Source organism: Ambystoma mexicanum, chromosome 6q (assembly GCF_040938575.1).
Source record: "Ambystoma mexicanum isolate Mex_15411 chromosome 6q, UKY_AmexF1_1, whole genome shotgun sequence".
Lineage (NCBI taxonomy): Eukaryota > Metazoa > Chordata > Amphibia > Caudata > Ambystomatidae > Ambystoma > Ambystoma mexicanum.
The window spans coordinates 3,372,474-3,389,763 of NC_090937.1; the positions used below are offsets into that span (position 1 = coordinate 3,372,474).

General features: G+C 46.9%; 1 protein-coding gene across 4 annotated transcripts in view; it reads right to left on the reverse strand.

Moving 5' to 3' along the window:
• Positions 1-17,290, reverse strand: part of TMOD1 (tropomodulin 1) — a 720,714-nt gene that overhangs the window by 183,210 nt on the left and 520,214 nt on the right. For all 4 annotated transcript variants that reach the window (XM_069630362.1, XM_069630363.1, XM_069630365.1 and 1 more), the window contains one exon: positions 12,765-12,872. In XM_069630362.1, coding sequence (XP_069486463.1) covers positions 12,765-12,872 — 108 coding nt within the window. The remainder of the gene's footprint in view (positions 1-12,764; positions 12,873-17,290) is intronic.

The window sequence follows — 17,290 nt, forward strand, 5'->3', positions numbered from 1 at the left end:
GAGGCTCTCACTGGCACCCTCCTCAGCAGCCTTTTTCGAAGGTGAATGAGGTGTTTGTGAAATTCGGTTGGAGACTTTAAAAAAACCCTGCTTAAAGCTTAAATTCAGAAACTTTCTAAATCTATCACAAACCTCCACACGTCTATTAATTTAGATATGTATCTGTTTATTTATTTATTTTTGCATTTGTTGCAGCACACTGAACCTTGGGTATCCAGGTGCTAGTTACATTGTGGGACAGAAAATAGAGAATTAGGGAGACAGAAAGTACAAAAAAACAGATAGAGAGAATACAGGAAACAAACGCAAAACACAAAGGGGTAGGAGGGGTTATGGTGTCTTCGAGTCTTGTTCAGAGAAGCAGACGGAGGAGCACTTGTGTGCGATGGAGAGGGTCTGGAATTTAATGTGTCCCCGGATCGGGAACCAATGGGCGTCTTTCCTAGCTTTTGTGATGAGGTCACGCTTGGACAAAGCTCAGACGGCTGAGAGGCCATCGTTTTGGATGGTTTGCAGCTTGCACATGTTTTTTTCTGAGGTTCCTGCAAAGAGAGTGTTACAGTAATCCACTTTGGCTCTGGTGATGGCTCTGCCTATGGTGAGTCGGTTGTTAGTGGTGAGGAAAGGCTTGCTGGCGTTCAGTAGTTTTGCGGTGTAGGCAGCGGAGGAGGCAATGAGATTGACCTGGCGAGACGGGTCAAGGGTGGCGTCTAGGTAGATGCCCAGGGTTTTGGCTGCAGATTCGGTTGCCGTCAATGTCAAATGCTTTGTAGGCTGGGTCTCTGCTGCAGAGGGTGGAGTGAGACCCTACAATGAGGATCTCAGTTTTGTCGTTGTTGAAGTATAACTGGTGGGTTGCCATCCAGTTTTGGACAATCAAGGTGGTAGGTGCCAGAGAGAGGGAGGAGGATTTGGGTGTCATCAGCATAATTCATGTAGTATATGCTGAGGGCATCCAGATGATCAAAAATGGGTTGAGTGTAAATGTTATACAGGGTTGGGGAGTCCTTGTGGGACTCCACAGGTTACTGGTGTCGGTGGGGCAGCATGGTTGTCCCAGAAGACACAGGAGGATCTGTCTGATAGAAAGGATCTGACCCAGTCTGTTGCTGCTAGGGAGCGGTTTGCTGTTGTGGTGAGGTGGTTACAGAGTGGCTGGTGGTCGAGGAGGTCGAATGCTGCAGATAGGTCCAGCATGAGGAGCAAGGTGAGTTTACCTGAGTCTTTGATGTTGTCTAACTGTTTTTTTAGGTCCAGTAGGGCGGTTTCCAGTTCTGTGCCTGTGTCGGAAGCCTGATTGGCGGATGCCCAGGATGTGACAGCAATGAGAGGAGCAGAAGAGAGGCCACCACCTGTTGATCCAGACCAGTCCATCATGTGAAGCAAAAGTGGTGATGGATCGTGAGTCGGGGTGGAGTACGAGTTGGTGGTACCCTTGATTTAGATCCAATTTAGAAAAAAGTACGGCTTTATTTAATTGGACGATCATGTCCTCAATTTTTGGTCCCAGGTGACGTTCTCGTTGTATAGCGGTGTTGGCAACTCTCATGTCTACGCACAGTCGTAGGCGGCCGCCCTCTTTCGGGACGATTACGAGTGGGGAGACTCATAGCGTTGGACCAGTGGCTGCTTCAATGATGTCATTGTACAGAAGTTGGTTCAGTCCTTGGAGACTGCTTCTTGTAGGTGGAACCCGACTCTGCGCAGGTGTTGTAGAACTGGGCGGATTGCTGGGTCAATGTGCAGTTTGATTGGTGGCCCTTTCATTCTGCCTAGGCCTTGACACAGTCATGGAAATTCTTTCACAATCTCCTCCTTCGTGATGGTGGCAGTGACAGGGGATTCCTGATCCATGATGTACACATGCCCGTGGTTGCTGGGTTGGGGCACTAGCGAACTGATGATGTCACCATCCTGTACAGGTATGTTGATTAAGCCTAGACAGGAGGCGGTTTTGTAACTCAGCAGACATCGCCCTTTGGCGGGGCTCCTGATTACATTGATGACAGTGATGGCAGATTTGTCACCAAACTTGAGCCTTCTTTTGAATGATCCTACACTGTGCAAAGGGGCGTCTGCAACCCATTGATATATCTTAGATGTTGTTGGGATTAGTACAGGTTTGCTCTGAAGCAGTTGGAACTCTTTCTCGCCCCTGATGTTTACTGTCACCCCAGAGTCGATCAGGAAACAGAACTGTTTGTTGCAGATGTCTACCGGTATTCTGGGTGCCTCCTGCGCCTCCTCCTCGTCCATGATGAGGTTTACGAACTCATCCTGGGCATACAGGTTGTATTGGTCCCCTTAGTATTCAGGATTTCCCTGTGTTGCGGGGTAGAGTCTTTGTCGCGGCGGCAGTGGGCCGTCGGACTCATCGCGCAGTTGCTTACTTGGTTCCTGTGTCTCGTACTCTAGGCTGTTGTCTTCTGGATATATTTCTTCCACGACTCAACGCATATCTCCTCTCCCCTTGTTGGTATGGGCGTGACTGGTAAGATTGATTTGAAAATGGCCTTTGGAATGTCCTGTACTGTGGAGCTGCGCTCATGCGAGGTGTGGGAAACGGTTTCCCCTCTCTACATACCGACTGAAAATGTCCTTCTCTGCCACAATTACTGAACTTTTGGGAGAGGGCGGGGCATGACCCGGCATGGGGAAATGACATCCCGCACCTGTAGCATTGTCTTTGCATGCGTGGGGTCGATGTGCTGCTCGGGCCGCTTTCTCTTTCGCTTCCCTTGATGTTGCTTGCATGGAGTGCTGCTATAGTATTGCTTCTATCCTGCTTGTTGGCTGCAGTGCTCGTCATGTGTGTGGCTTGTTTCTTAACCCTCTCCAGTATACAGGCCATCTCACTCACTTCTTCAATGGTGACAGGTTTTTTGAGAAGTTGTTTCTGTAGTGCTGGTGAGACACACCCTTCAATTACTCTCAAGCGAATTGCTTCCTCTAGTGAAAATGCATCGAATTGGCAGTGCGCACGCTTGATTCGGAGCCTTGTGATTAACTCATCCACCGTTTCATCGCTGCGCTGTGTGCACTGGTTGAAGACGTATCTTTCGTAATCCCTGTTGGGAGCAATGACAAGTCGTTTGTTTACCGCTGTTATTAGGCTTGCAAGGTCAGTGAGTTCTGCCGGTGGAATAGTTTTGATTAATGTCTTTATTTCGGTGCCCGCCGTGTTAATGAACATGCTGTGCAGGCATGGAGAGGTTTCTTCACCTGCTGCATCTATAAAGTTGTTGAAATCCTCAAGCCATTCTACCCATCTCGCTCCTCTGTCGGCTTGTGGAGTCATGGAAAAAGGAGGGGACATGCGCCATGCTGTTGCGGTGGACCTTGTAACCGTTGGGGCTGGTTGTGAGCTGGAGCTCGCTTGGTCAGCCGACATGCTCATTTTGCTTTCAAGATGATGCCTGGCGTGGCACTAGATTGTATTGCACTTGCTCAGTGTGTTGCGCCCTCAATCACACTGTTGTAGGTGGGGCCCAGTATGCACCGGCTGAAACTCGCTGCAGACCTTGCAGATGAGTAGGTGATACCTTATTCTTGCGGGCCCTCCGCCGGCATTGGATCATTCGCTCTCAGCAGCGTGGAGTGATTTGTATCTGCTGGTGTGGGGCCCCTGTAAGGTGTGCGCCGGTGGTGGGGTCACCCAAGTTATTCTTGTGGAGAAGAAGAGAAAAAGAAAAAAAAAATGTTTCTCTATATGGTGCAGGTAGACCCAGCTGGATCGCGTGTGTGTGCTCTTGGAGGTAAGCATAGCAGGATGGGCGGTTTCAATGGCCGAGACACGGCGGGATCGCATATGTCTTTTAATGAAGGGGTTCTGGACGTGCCACGGCCGGGCACTGGCACGCGGCGGGATCGCACATGTTTGGCAGCAGAGGAGTTCTGGATGTGTTGCAGCGGGCACTGGCGCTCAGGCGCGCTGGCGGCTGGAGGAAAGAGGACCGCAGGCCAATGGTATCACTGGTACTCGACGGCAGACGTGCAGTGGGATCACCGGCGTCTGCAAAGAGGACCGCTGGTGGAGACGTTCCTCGTCGCCAATGGTAAGCGGGCAGGGCCGCTATAAATAAACACACCGACACCAGCGTGGAGGTTAACGTCTTTCTTTATTCAAATATAACGTAAGAATGCCTCACTTACTTTTTCGCCCTGCTCTTCTCCCCTCCCTCAACGTCACTTCCGTCAATGGCGTTCTCCTTTGGGAAGGCTGCCTTAAAGGGGCAGCCTGCTGTAACATCATGCTAGTCCGTTTGATCATCACACAAAAGGACACGCCTCTGTTTAGTTACCATAGAGACAAATACTCCCATAAATCGATATGCAATACGTTTTTTATACTGCTGAGACTGTATGGTCTCAAAGTGCTCAGCCTTGTCCTTGTAGATGGGAGATCTGACCCCCCACAGAGTGGCCATAAGACCAGGACTGTGCAGTGAAAAGGAAATGGGGCCAATGAGAGCAGGAAACGGAAAGAGTGGGAAAGGCCAGGGAGACAAAAACATACACAATTACTCACCGCATGTAGGGAAATGAAAAAGGCGAGTGGCAGTGATTGTTGGGATGAATGTATAGTTTTTAGTTTTTTGTGCAGAAGAAAATGTAATCAAAAGAAGGAATCTTCTTATTGGCCGGCAGAACTTTCATGGAGACAATTTCTTTTGTGTTGGTGCTACTAACCAGAAAATCATATTATACTCCACCGTCCTGGAGGAGGTTCTGGTAAAGTTTATCCTGCTGATGGAGGTATCAGAGCCAGGAATTTGAAGAAAATGGGTGCTGAGCCGATATCGAAATGGGGGGGGTGCGGGGGAACACAGAGTATGACGTTCCCTTGCTTTTTGGGTAAATTCATCAATGTTCTCTTACTTTATGTGACCCAGAGTACCATTTTGGGACAACAGAGACGGACGCCGTTTTTTTGTTTCTACTCTGCCGGGGATTAGAACCTGAGCCCTGCCAGTACCAATCCAGTGTCACAACTCACTGTGCTATCTCAAGGTGCTGGATTGGTTTTGTTCATTTCAATAGACAGCCTGTGACGTAAAGCCCATCCCCAAGCAGACAAAAAGCCCAGCTTGGCCGCGATTTGCATTTGAATTGCTGTAGGCGCAGTAGGGTTTGTAGGTAATGGGAGGTGTGTGTGTGTGGCTATAGTCATGGGAAGTGTGTGACTATATTCATGGGCATGTCCCTTAAGAGGTGAGAATGGTGGGTGATTGGAAGTGTAGGCTGCATAAGGGTGCATGCCATGCGGGACAATGGCACACTAATAGTGGTCATTTAAATGCACATTTTGTATTCTTCAGTCTTGCTAGAACTGCTGTAAAACACAGCGTTTTGGGTTTGTAGAAAAGAAGGACCTAGCTATGTGGTTTGACTTGTGGAGGGCAGGGTGTGGCCGTGGGTATGAAGAGGTGGAGGAGAGGGGCAGAAAAGGGGCACGGCAGAGGGTACATTGTTCCACTACTTTTGTTTACACTTTGACCACTGGTGCCGAGGGACACAAAAGGAGAGCTTGACAAAGGATTGCCCCCACCGAGCCATACCATATTGTCCTCAGGTGGAGAAGAGAGAACAAGTGTCACCCTTTTATGTGATGAAAAAAGCTGAAGAATAGTTTTGGTACTTTTCCATCTCGGTTCTGTCTATTCTGGTTAATGTTAAGACAAGGGAATGTAGCCTAGAATTCTGGTTGCTGGTTACTATTCTTGGGAGAAGAGTTTGCTTAATGCATTTTCAGATGATCACTCCTTCAGGGTTAGAAACTGAGGTAAGCTGGAAGCTATTTAGCTCCTCCGTCTAGCATAGTGGAACCTGGTTAGCTTGAAACAAACAGCTACCAGGAGCTACCTTTGGCTCCTATGGCCAACTGGTGCCTTCAAAACATGTAAATGTGACATTAACTGATCTAATAATTAGAACACATCTAATACACATTGAACCACAATGGTTCATAGAAAATGGACAAAAAGTTAAAGGAGCATCTCTGGTAGGTTCTGGTACCCCTGTTGTAGCTCTTGCCCACTGGGTGATGCCAACACAAAGGAGCTGGTTTTAGTTCTTGTTCATTGAATCTCAATTTCGAATCCTGTCCTTAAATCATAGCTTAATACTCCATGTTGAAGGCGGACCGCACCACATGGCTAACCTCAAGAAGTCATGGAAATATTGGGTATTCGACCATTGGTGGGACATGTGCGACGAGCACATGGAGGAAGACTTGCCATATGCTATACTATGTTTTGTTTTGTTATGGTTTAATGGTCTACATTTGCCACATTTCTTTTTAACCTTTTTACATGTCATTAATCTGTCTTCTGGAAACATCTTTTTGGTGATTAGATTTGCCCAGGAAAAGGCCATATACAATTCTAATGAGCATTGTTCCATATATAATCAACTCATCTATGTTCTTTCTTTGTTAATTAGGGCAACATCCAGCTGCTCTTCATTTATCAGCTTCTATTATGCTTATTCACTGATATTAGGCTAATTGGTTTATAAATGATGAACCTAGTAAAGATGGCATTTTCAGGGTACTACTGCAGAAGGGAATTTGTGCTTGTATTGATTGTTCCTAATTGTTGTTAATCTTTGATTAATGTCAATCGTTAGAAACGATTGACAACGTCCTTGGAGTGGGGAAGTGAGGAAGAAGTGATAGCACAGTTTGGCACGGGATTTCGAACATTTCTGCTTTTTCCAGCTTTGGAGCGGTTCTTGCTGCTGATCTACGCTTTCTGCCATTGATTCCCTGACCTACTTGGGAGCTTGGTGCTCGGCTGACTGGGACTACCCTTCCCTTCAAATTCCTACGCCACCAAATAGATTCTACAAAATGTCCTACGAAAAAAAAAGATTAAAACAAACAAACATCTATTTTAGAACTTTTGGTGGTCTAGGTCATTTAGATTCAGTCATTTTGGCCAAAACCGTCAAACGGAAACTTGAGAAATGCAGATTTAAAATTAATGAAGTTGAATACCTAGGTTATACAATCTCTGCAAAACGGATACAGTCCAAAAATGTTTAATTGCAGGCCATTGTAGATGCACCCACCAGCAAAAAGAAGGATGAGCATCGATCTTTCTCTTTCTGGCTGCAAAGTTTGTTCAACAGGTTTCAGTGAAAATGGCCAACATGAGAAGTCTATTAGCAACAGACATAGAGTTTGACTGTAAACAGGCACAAAAACAAGAGTTAGAAAATGGGAAGATATTAATCCTGTAAGCACCATGCTTGAATCTATACAGTCCGAAAACAAAGCCACACATTACAGTTGATGCCAGGGCTTACAGGATTGGAGCCACACTTACCCAAAAGCAAGGTGATTCAGAACATTTTGTGGATTTTATGTCTTAGGCGCTTTTCGCTTCAGAAAAGAATTATTTGACGATAGAGAATAAAAGGCTGGCATGTGCTTGGGCAGTAGAATATTTTCTAATGAATGTGTTGGAAACAAAGTTCATGTTGGTTATGCATCACAAGCCTCTAATTCATCTATTGAGCACAGGGGGAACCAAAACACCAACTTCCAGACTGGCTTGCATCGCTGCAAAACTACAAGAATATACAATTACGAGTGTGTATATTCCAGGTTGGAAAAACTCCCAGGCAGATTGCCTGCCCCCCATGCCACTTTATAGTTAAAAAGACAACACATTTCTGAGAGTGTGAGAGATAAGTGTGTTGTGGCATCCATGGATAATACAAGAGGAGAATTCTTGCTGAGTGAACAGCGCAGGATAGATGAGATAGAGCAGTATGCCACCATGCCACACTTGTGAAACGGGATAATGACAGGATGGCTGGATGAAAAGGCAGTGCTGGAGAGTCTGCGAATCTGCTGGAAAGCCACTGTGGAGCTATATACAGAGAATGTTTTTTGAATTTGCAATGACAAACTCATACCACCACAGGGTTTGACAAAACGAATAACCTTGCACGATCTGAACGTACCATGCCTCGAAGATCGTCTATCTTCTCCTCCTTGTCTACCCTCCTGCATGGTGGCGACTCTATGCTCTTGGAAAAATTGCAGAATCGTCATCAGACCTATTTGTTGTTATCTCCACTGTTAATTGTATTATACAAACTTACTCTACATGGGCAGACTGGTTATGGTTCAGAAACTCAAAGGCTCTGAATGACTGTTTTTCCACCCTGTTTCTGCCCTTCTTGAGTGCATTGAAACACTTGTCTTGTGTATAGGCGCTTTACAAACAAACATTACCATATCATACCATTGCCATAATCAAAAGAGCTAATTCTGGTAATTTAGTAACAAATAGGCCAGAGAAGTGTGAGAGAATCCTACTGGTGGGCAGGCATGGATGCAGATGTATATGTGACCCTGACGAAATGTCATAAATGTACCAACAGTGACAAAAGATTAGACAAAAGACTAGAAATGAAGCAAACCTTGCTGATAATGGCAGAAATACCAGCTGCTACTTGGTACAAGATAGGACTGAAACCTATAGCGCTATTGGATGCTATGTGACAAGAATACAAGTACAGATTAGTGATTGTAGACTACCTGTCAAAGGGAACTTTATTGTACCTAAGATCACAACCCAAGCAGTTATATCAGCACCCAGGACATGAGGGTTTGCCTAAAGAGATGGTGACAAATGATGGAGTCCAACGTACCTAGGAGGAGATGAAGAGATTCCTCCATACTCACAACATCAAGCAAGTAAAAGCATCATTCTATCAACCCCAGGCCAATGGGTTGGTTGAGAGAGTGATCTGATTCATTAAGGGATTGATCCAACTAGCCATGGCCTCATGCACAGCTTCCTACGGCAGTACTATGGAAGCAATTGAGCGACAGCACAGCTTCTGGGGTATCCCCGAACCACATGATGAGAGGGAGGAAGGGTGCCCAAAATAAGGGAACACACATACATCTATGTGGAAGATGTAAGATGTGATATGGAGGGTGAAGAAAATTAAGTACCAAATAAGGGCATGTTGTAATCAATTCAGTGCAGTAGAAAGAACAATGGTGGAAGAAGGAGACTTACCACCTAGGTCCCCATACCCTGCACTCCCCACCCTACCTGAGACTCTGTGATATTCTCCCTATTGTCTCCTCCCCTGGTTGCTTGTAGATCTCTTGCTGCCAATTGACCACCCTTGCCCTTTCCTTTTAGCTCCCTGCTCCCTTTTTTTCTGCTTCCCTCAGTGTATTCTACGCCCTATAATTGTACAGCACTCTGTTGCTTCCAAAGCTAGGTCCACGCTCAATAAATACCCTAATAATAAAAATAAAAATAAATGATAATTAGTAAATACAGGAATGCTGTATGAAAACATGATCACAGAATCAAACTATAGTTGATCAATGAAAGTGATTAGAAAAGGAAATAACATGTCTGTATGCAGGATGAGAGACAATGGCACGAGGAAAGAGTCGCAGTATTTGCCAGGAATGCTGATAGACTGCAAAAGGGCAGTACACTTCCCAGGAGACCGAAGATGGCTCAACCTGAGGATGAGGTTGGGCAACTGAGTGAGCAAAGGCAAGTAAGTGACTTTTCAACTTTGGATGAGCATACCGAAATGAATCCCAGGGGGCAGAAGTAATGCCTCACCACAGTGAAGAAAAAATCAGTCAGTGGTGTGTGACCATAAAGAGGAAACTGAAAGGGTAACAATACTTGTAAACTCTGTGTATATCGGGCCCATCAGAGTGAGGAGGAAGCCTTCTCATTAAGAGGACTCATCATGAAGTGAACACCCCTGACTCTTTTAAGAAAAGGAGGTATGTAAAGCTACAGTTTTGTGACTTCTAGCGGAGCGGCAGCGAGATCATGCGAGGCGAGAGCGAACTGCGCGTGGTGTGTGTAGGCTCTATATGCTAACCTGATGTGATATATGCTTAATAAAGTAAACAAAGATATTTACCTATTAACGTGTCCAGCCTTGTTGTCAGGGATACTAAAACACAACAGCCACATTTATAACCCTTTAAAAATAGAGCATGAATTTCAAAATCTCATTTACATTTAGCAGACATTAGGAAACACTATCCAGGAATCAAAGCAGGAAACCCTAGTGATAAAAGTGCTCTCTTTTGCCCCACAAAAAAGATGTTAAAGGCTGCAATCCATATGTCCGCCTTTCTGTGAGAACAAAAAGAACAAGGAAATATCAAAGAGGGGTTCCCACGTGTGCTGTGCATCTGGTACTCTGTATCGTTTTATAACGCTTCTCCTTCTGAGTACGCAAGATGGCCCCATTGGGCATGTGTAAAGAAAGCTAAGCATGAGAAGCCATGTTCCAGAAAAAATCACTGTGTCCCAGAAAGAATCTGTGCGTGTAAGACTAACCGTATCGCTGATGTTTGGCTTTTTCCTCATCAACGAAAATGGCCCACCCAAAATATCAACACTCTACACCTAATTCCAAATCGCCCCAAATTGGTTAATCAAATAGCGGGCTGGCCTTATTCTGAAGAATACCATAAAATGAATATCCCTAATATGCTCACTTTGCTGAATTTGCAAAAACGAACTCCAAGAAAACGCAGAATGCGCAACCAAGCCACACTGTATAAAGGCAGTGATCACGTGAGTGCTTGGAAGTGTAAATGTAATGATTTTCAATGGTGTGGACTGTCACTGATGGCCCAAAGTATACTCCAATTCCCATAGATAGTTCAAGGGTTTGTATTGAATAATTAGGCAGGGCACTAGAGCACCAGAGCCGTTCCTCAATCTCTTGTCTCGACAAAGCATTTTCCACGCTAGCATAGGCATCCTTATTTTTGTCAGGTTAGTATCTAGAGTTATTTACCCCTACTGTATCATTCCTTACTGGCTTTAAAGAAGGGCCTAGGTCAATCACTTTATCTAAGTTCCCTCCAGTTCTTCCTGAGCTGGCCATCCACGTTGTTTGTTCTAAAAGGCTTGTTAGGGTATGCATTCCAGACACTCTATCCTGACTCAGTCTTCCTTCTGCACCACCCTAATGTTCCTCTCCCCCTCTCTTACTACTATATTCCCCTCGCTACTCTTCTCCATACAACTCCACCCACCTTCTCGCTTCCTTCCTCCTCCATGCCTCTGAAGTCTCACTCTCTCCTTCAACAATCTACCCCCACCCTTCGAAGTTACTTCCTCCTTCTCCCTCCTACCACTCACCCCTTTCTGCTCTACTGCTACTCCCGCATCTTCACTCCACTACTCAACTATCTCCACACTAATACTCTGTATTCTACACATTGCCTCTCTGCCCTGTACCCCCCCACACTACACTACTTCTCCATGCCACCTTCTTCACAGTCAACCTCCTTTCACTCTCTCAATCGCTTCCCACTCACTCTATATGCTTTCTCTATTACTCTCACTCACCACCAGGCACGCAAACTCACCACACAGTACCACTTGCTCTCACCAATCAATACCTCACCTTTTCTCCTAATGGCTCCCACACTCCAATCCACCGGTCTTCCACCTGCTCTTCCACCTGCCTCTTGCCCTCCTCATCCTCTCCCTCCTTCTCCCATTGGATCTCTCTCCCTGACCAATCTGATGCCTTTTTCCACGACTCGGGAGGTGTTACAAGAGTTAGCGTTTACAAAAAGGGAGGTAAGCTCTGCCCCCTTTCTTTGTGCAGGGACGCTATTCTGTTATAATGGCAGGCCACAACAGTGAATGTCACAGGTTGTATTTGGTTGGAGCACATTCCCCAGTGAGTATTGGGGATATAAGTTTGGCGATAAGCTGCTCCAAAGTGCAGAAATATAAGTCTCTCAGAGGGTTATTTTTCTCTGCCACCGGGGGTGCCACGCCATGACATTGACTCTTGGTGGTGTGCCGCTTACCAAGCGGCTGCATGGTTCTTCTGTCCCTATGCTTGCCAGGTCTCTCTCCTTTTGGTAACACAGACTATTGCGCTGCCCAGAATGTTGAAGGCCATGATGGGTTACATTAATGCGGGTGGTCAAGCTGGGTCTCTGGGCTCTGAGTTTACCTGCAATTAAACAATCGAGACTGGCAAGCATTATTTGCCGAGGTATGGGGTGATACTCAAATACTAACAGAAACCTGGGGATGGATAGGAATTAGGGCGGCCTTCTCACTTGTCACTATCCCCCTCTGGGATAGGACTGGCTCTGGCATCCTACCTGGTAGGCCTCTCCCCAAAGGGTAAGAGTCGTTCCTATCCCCTCCTGAGCAGGTCAGTTTCACAGGACGTTCCGAAAGTGAGAATGTGTGATTGGACATATACACAGTATAAACAAGTGTGAGAGAGAGAAAGACAGAAAAAGGCAAGAAAGTGACTGATAGGGAAAGACAAGGAGAGAGAAGTAGCACATCGAATAAAGGAGGAATAGATGCAGAAGAAAAGATAGGAAGTGGGAGACACAGGAAAGCTAAATGGAAAAGACATAGAGAAAAAGAGTGAGTTAAAGAACAAAGGAAAATAGAGACAGAGAAAAACAGACAAGCAAGTCAGAGGAAAGAGAGCCACAGCGTCAATGAAAAGAGAAGAGAAGGAAACGGACTGTTAAACTCGTTGGGAAAGCGAGTACAAAAGGTTTATTCATCTGGAAGGTCTGTCATTCTATTTCTTGGCCCACAAAAACAGCATGATGGAAAGAAGATGTCCGATTAGGATGAAATAACCCAGGGAACATTTTATGTTTTAGAAAACTCTGACCACGGGTAATGCTTAAGTACCAATAAACACAGTCATCCTGGGCACAGCTTGTCATGCACATAGGAAACATTTGGACTTACAAAAGCAACCGGATCGTTACTCCTCGTGCCAACTAAGCTTAACTTTTTTACATGGCTGTTTTTCTTCATTGCCTCTGCATAGGATTTCAACGTTGGTATGGGAATGTTCTGTTAAAACGAAAAAGTATAACGGTATAATTACAGTATTTTGGAACATTCCATAACGTTCTCATCATGTAATGATAGCAACAAAAAACAGGTTTCTCCTCAAACGAAAAGTGAATGTTAACATAACTGCAGTAAATATTCTGAACAGTGTTACTCAGATGTCATCTAAGTAGCTCTCTGCCGTCTTTAGGAAAATGGTAAAACCAAATGGTATGAGAATATTGCCAACTAGCCTTGTCCAAAGACCAGAATCTATGTCACAGCTAAGGCGAAGCCCAGCACTGACCCCAAGAAATGTAACGTAAGTATTAAAGCTACCATTGTTACATTTCAGACACACAAACAACACTTTGAAATACTTTATAAAAGCTTGCTGATCAAGGAGTTAGCAAAGTATTCATTTTGGTTCAACGATCACCAACATATTGTTGCAGGTGGTGTTCTTCTGTTGAGTACTCAACCAATTAGCATTTTCTGATTGGATTAAGGCAAAAGGTCTCTGCATTCTACAGTCTTTCTTGTGAGTTCTTCTCTGGCAGCTCCAATCGCAAAGAGGTCCTGCCTTACATCCCTCCCAGTGATTGAGGCGATATTACCTGAGGCAGAAGCACAACCCTGCCGGTAATGTCCTTCTGCCGATGATAAGGGCCCAAACGAAGCGAGGGTCCCCTAACATGGGCAGCGTTACCAGCACGGTCGGCCCATCGCCAAAGGCAATATCGCCATTAGCACCCACTTAGCTCACACGCTGGTGCTAAGAGCTTCTTACATTAAAGCAAATCCAAAAGTAATCAACAAAGAAAAGGAACTTTACAAAACAGCTTTAGGAACCGCTGTGTAAGGTCTGTTTCATTCTTTTTTTTTTATCTAAAGAGCTCTAAGCACCCATGTGTGAGCTATGTGGTTAATAATGGGGCACACCAGCCGAGCTGCCCAAAGGCTGCTGGGAACACAGCTTATAGCAGTGAATATCCGCGTCCTGAGCTTCCGGAATGCCTAGGGTAATAATGTAAAATCTTTGGACTGTGACCAACCCAGAGTGTATAGTGCCAACTAGCTCACTGGCGGTCCCCACGGCGTACTCTGGTTGTCGCGCAGCAGGCAGGGGAGGCCCACACAGTAACAACTGGTCTCAACTCCCTTACTTACAGAACTGATTAACCAAAGAGGCTTCCGGCCTCCAACTGTCACTTCCCTTCCACCATCCCACACCCTAGCCTCGCCTTCCACATAACGATGTGGAAGGTTACAACATGACAACCGCTCCCTTTTTAAATACATAGGCCCTCATTACGACCCTTGCGGAAATGGGAAAACGATGGCGGAAATGCAATACCGCCATCGAATAGCGCTCGGTGCGACTATGACCCGTCACCGCAAAGTACGAAGCCATTAGCGACACCGTAGTGAACGCCAACGCTAACTGCACTAAGCACGCGCGCGCGCGCCATGCCAAACCGCAAACACCACCATGGTGCAACGGTACGCCAATTCCGACCCTAGCGGACATGTACCTAACGCCATCAGGCATGGCGGAATGGACCATTCCGCCATGGCGAGAAGTACGGCATCGCGAATCAACCGTAAACGGCCCCACTGAGTGCCTGTACACCGCTCCCTGCCCACAAAGTACAACTCCCTGTAGGTGCAAAGAAGTCACAATGCAACCATTGAAAAGTACAAAGCACCCATGCATGCCAACGAACAAAAGCAACACAAGAGGTGCCAATGGGAGCTGCAGGGCACAGATGGCACGAATACAGAAGCCATCCCAATGGACATGACCACAGTCCCCCACCAAGAAACGCACGCAAACACAGGCACCTGTGCCCAGCAACAATCCGAAAACACATCATTCCACCAGTCCACCTGGCTGACCGCCATCTGTTACACAAAACCCAATCCCCCGCCCCTGAGCATGACAACATTCAAACTGTCACATTGGCAGCCCCCATCCCTGACCTCACGGGCTCAGTAGGCAAACGCGCCCAGTACAGTACCACGCAACTAAACCCCGAAGCAGGAACCCAATGCAGATCTCCTCACAATACATCGCCCCACAAATAGGCACATGCCACATCACTTGCAAAGAAAAACGCTACACGGGCCAAATCAGATCAGAAATTTAATGCACAACTAAATCACCAAGCCCATACAGCCATCAGGCCACGAACTCCAAAACACATTTCACCATTGAGGGCTGCATCCGCAAGAAATGACCAGCCACCACTTGTGTGACGCCCTGTTCCAGCATGGTACACAGAGCCACATTCACGCACGAAAAGGCTACATGGAAGCGCACACAACCGCAGGGCCGTCCCAATGTGGAGGCACTAGTCCAGCTGAAAGGCCGAAATGTTGCTCCGAGCCACCAGTACTGCGTAAGGGCATGTGGGCCACTGGCGATCGTCCCATAAGATCGTAATGCTGCTCCACCGATTAACACGAAGCAGCAGGTGTCGGGAGTAAAATCCATCTGCAGGAGTGGCATACAGATGGCAGTGGCAAAAGGGGAGGAGATACCTGTCAACCAAAAGAAAAGAACAAGAACAGAATGGCCATCAGAACCACATACGAACAACTCACTTCAATGAGCACACGAAATCCACAGCCATATGCATGCTAGCCCACTCCAAAGGATCATCACCACCCCAAAGCCACTTGCGACTCATAACCATCTATACCTAGGTGTAAACACCATCACTAACGAGTGTACCTGTGCATGCGTCTGCCATAACAGAATCCATCAGAGGGGAATGTTAACGTGCATGGACACAAGTGGCTGAGTGCGCGTCGAGACAGGGAGGGCTCAACAAGGCCAGATAGACGATGGGCCCACTATGGCAGCCCTGCATCACATAGCGTAGGGGAGGCGGATAGACCCCAAGAAGCCCTGTACAAGGGAAACTCTGCATCAAATCACCTGCCCATGCATCCATTCATCATACCCACATCCCGGAATCAAAACGCCTGAATGATTACTCACATGACATTAGAAACATCCATTGAGTCTGTGCGTAATGCAGCCTGCTAAATCCACAGTGCCCCAGCCCGTAAATCCAGTGTTGTGAAGTAACATGTATTTGGGAATGCCCGGCCTCATCGCCCACGTAGCTATTGCGCATCCCAAACTATTCATATCAATCATTGCTCCCTCGCCATGGGCCCTGTCTCAAGGACATAGAACAATAGAACGTTATATTTGCAGACAGACCTGTGGGCATCTCCTCGCCGCTAGCCGGAAACCGAAAGCGCCGCCCTTCGAATTCCTCATTTGCAACATCACGTCGAGAAGGCATCTGTGGCCGTTTGAAATCACTAATTATTCCATCGAGTGCGGCTGTGCGTGAAAATGGCAACTGCCTTCACCCACGAATGGGAAGCCACGCCCGTCGTTGCAACTCAGTACAGTGATGCATGAGGGCCCACCGTTACTCGAGTACTACGTTCCACTGACCCTTCACAAGTCTGTCCGCGACTGCACAGACAGTATGGGAAACAATGGGACCACAGCAGAATGAACATATCAACCAATCTTACACGGCCATCGGGTACAAATACATGAATGCAATAGCAAGATACAAATACCCGATTTGCAGCGTCGTGCGCGGGACATGCTCGGCCAAAGGGGAGAGCAGTTTGCACAGGTGGAATCAATCACCACAGGTGGAGGCCATACAGCCTGGAAACACATAAATTGCACAGCCAGTCTCCTCCCACAACCACAGCGAAATGCTACCGGCAGGACTCGCGATGTTGGCCCTGGGGGACCTGATAGCACTGCAAGTGCTCCGACTCCAAGAAGAAGACGAACAACAACTACAACCAGCCGCACGGAGGAGACGCAGGAGGAGGAGGAGGCCAAGGCAGGGCCAGCAAGGCCCAGCAGCACAGCCACTACCACCACGCAGGCAGCCCGCAATCCCACGCCTCCGAGCACATCCGTTCAACCTCACTGATGAGCAGATCCACACCCTCTACCGTCTGGACCGGGACACCATAGCCGCCATTGTGGACATGACACAGGCTGACCTAGTCAGCATGATAGATAGCCCAACCGCCATCCCACCCCTACTGAAGGTGGTGTCTGTACTCCACTTCCTGGCCACAGGCACCTACCAGCACACAGTCGGACAGTTGCATGGCATTTCTCAGCCACTGTTCTCACGGACACTATTCCAAGTGCTCGATGCCCTCCTGCAGCACGCAGACGACTACATCTCTCTACCACGCTCGGAGCAGGAAATAACCAACACAAAAGTTGGATTCCATGCACTTGCCGGCATACCGGGTTGCATTGGTGCCATCGACTGCACCCATGTTGAATTGGTCGTCCCACATGCCATGGAGGCCCAGTACCGCAACCGAAAACAATTTCATTCCCTGAATGTACAAATGGTGTGTGACTCCAACAGGAT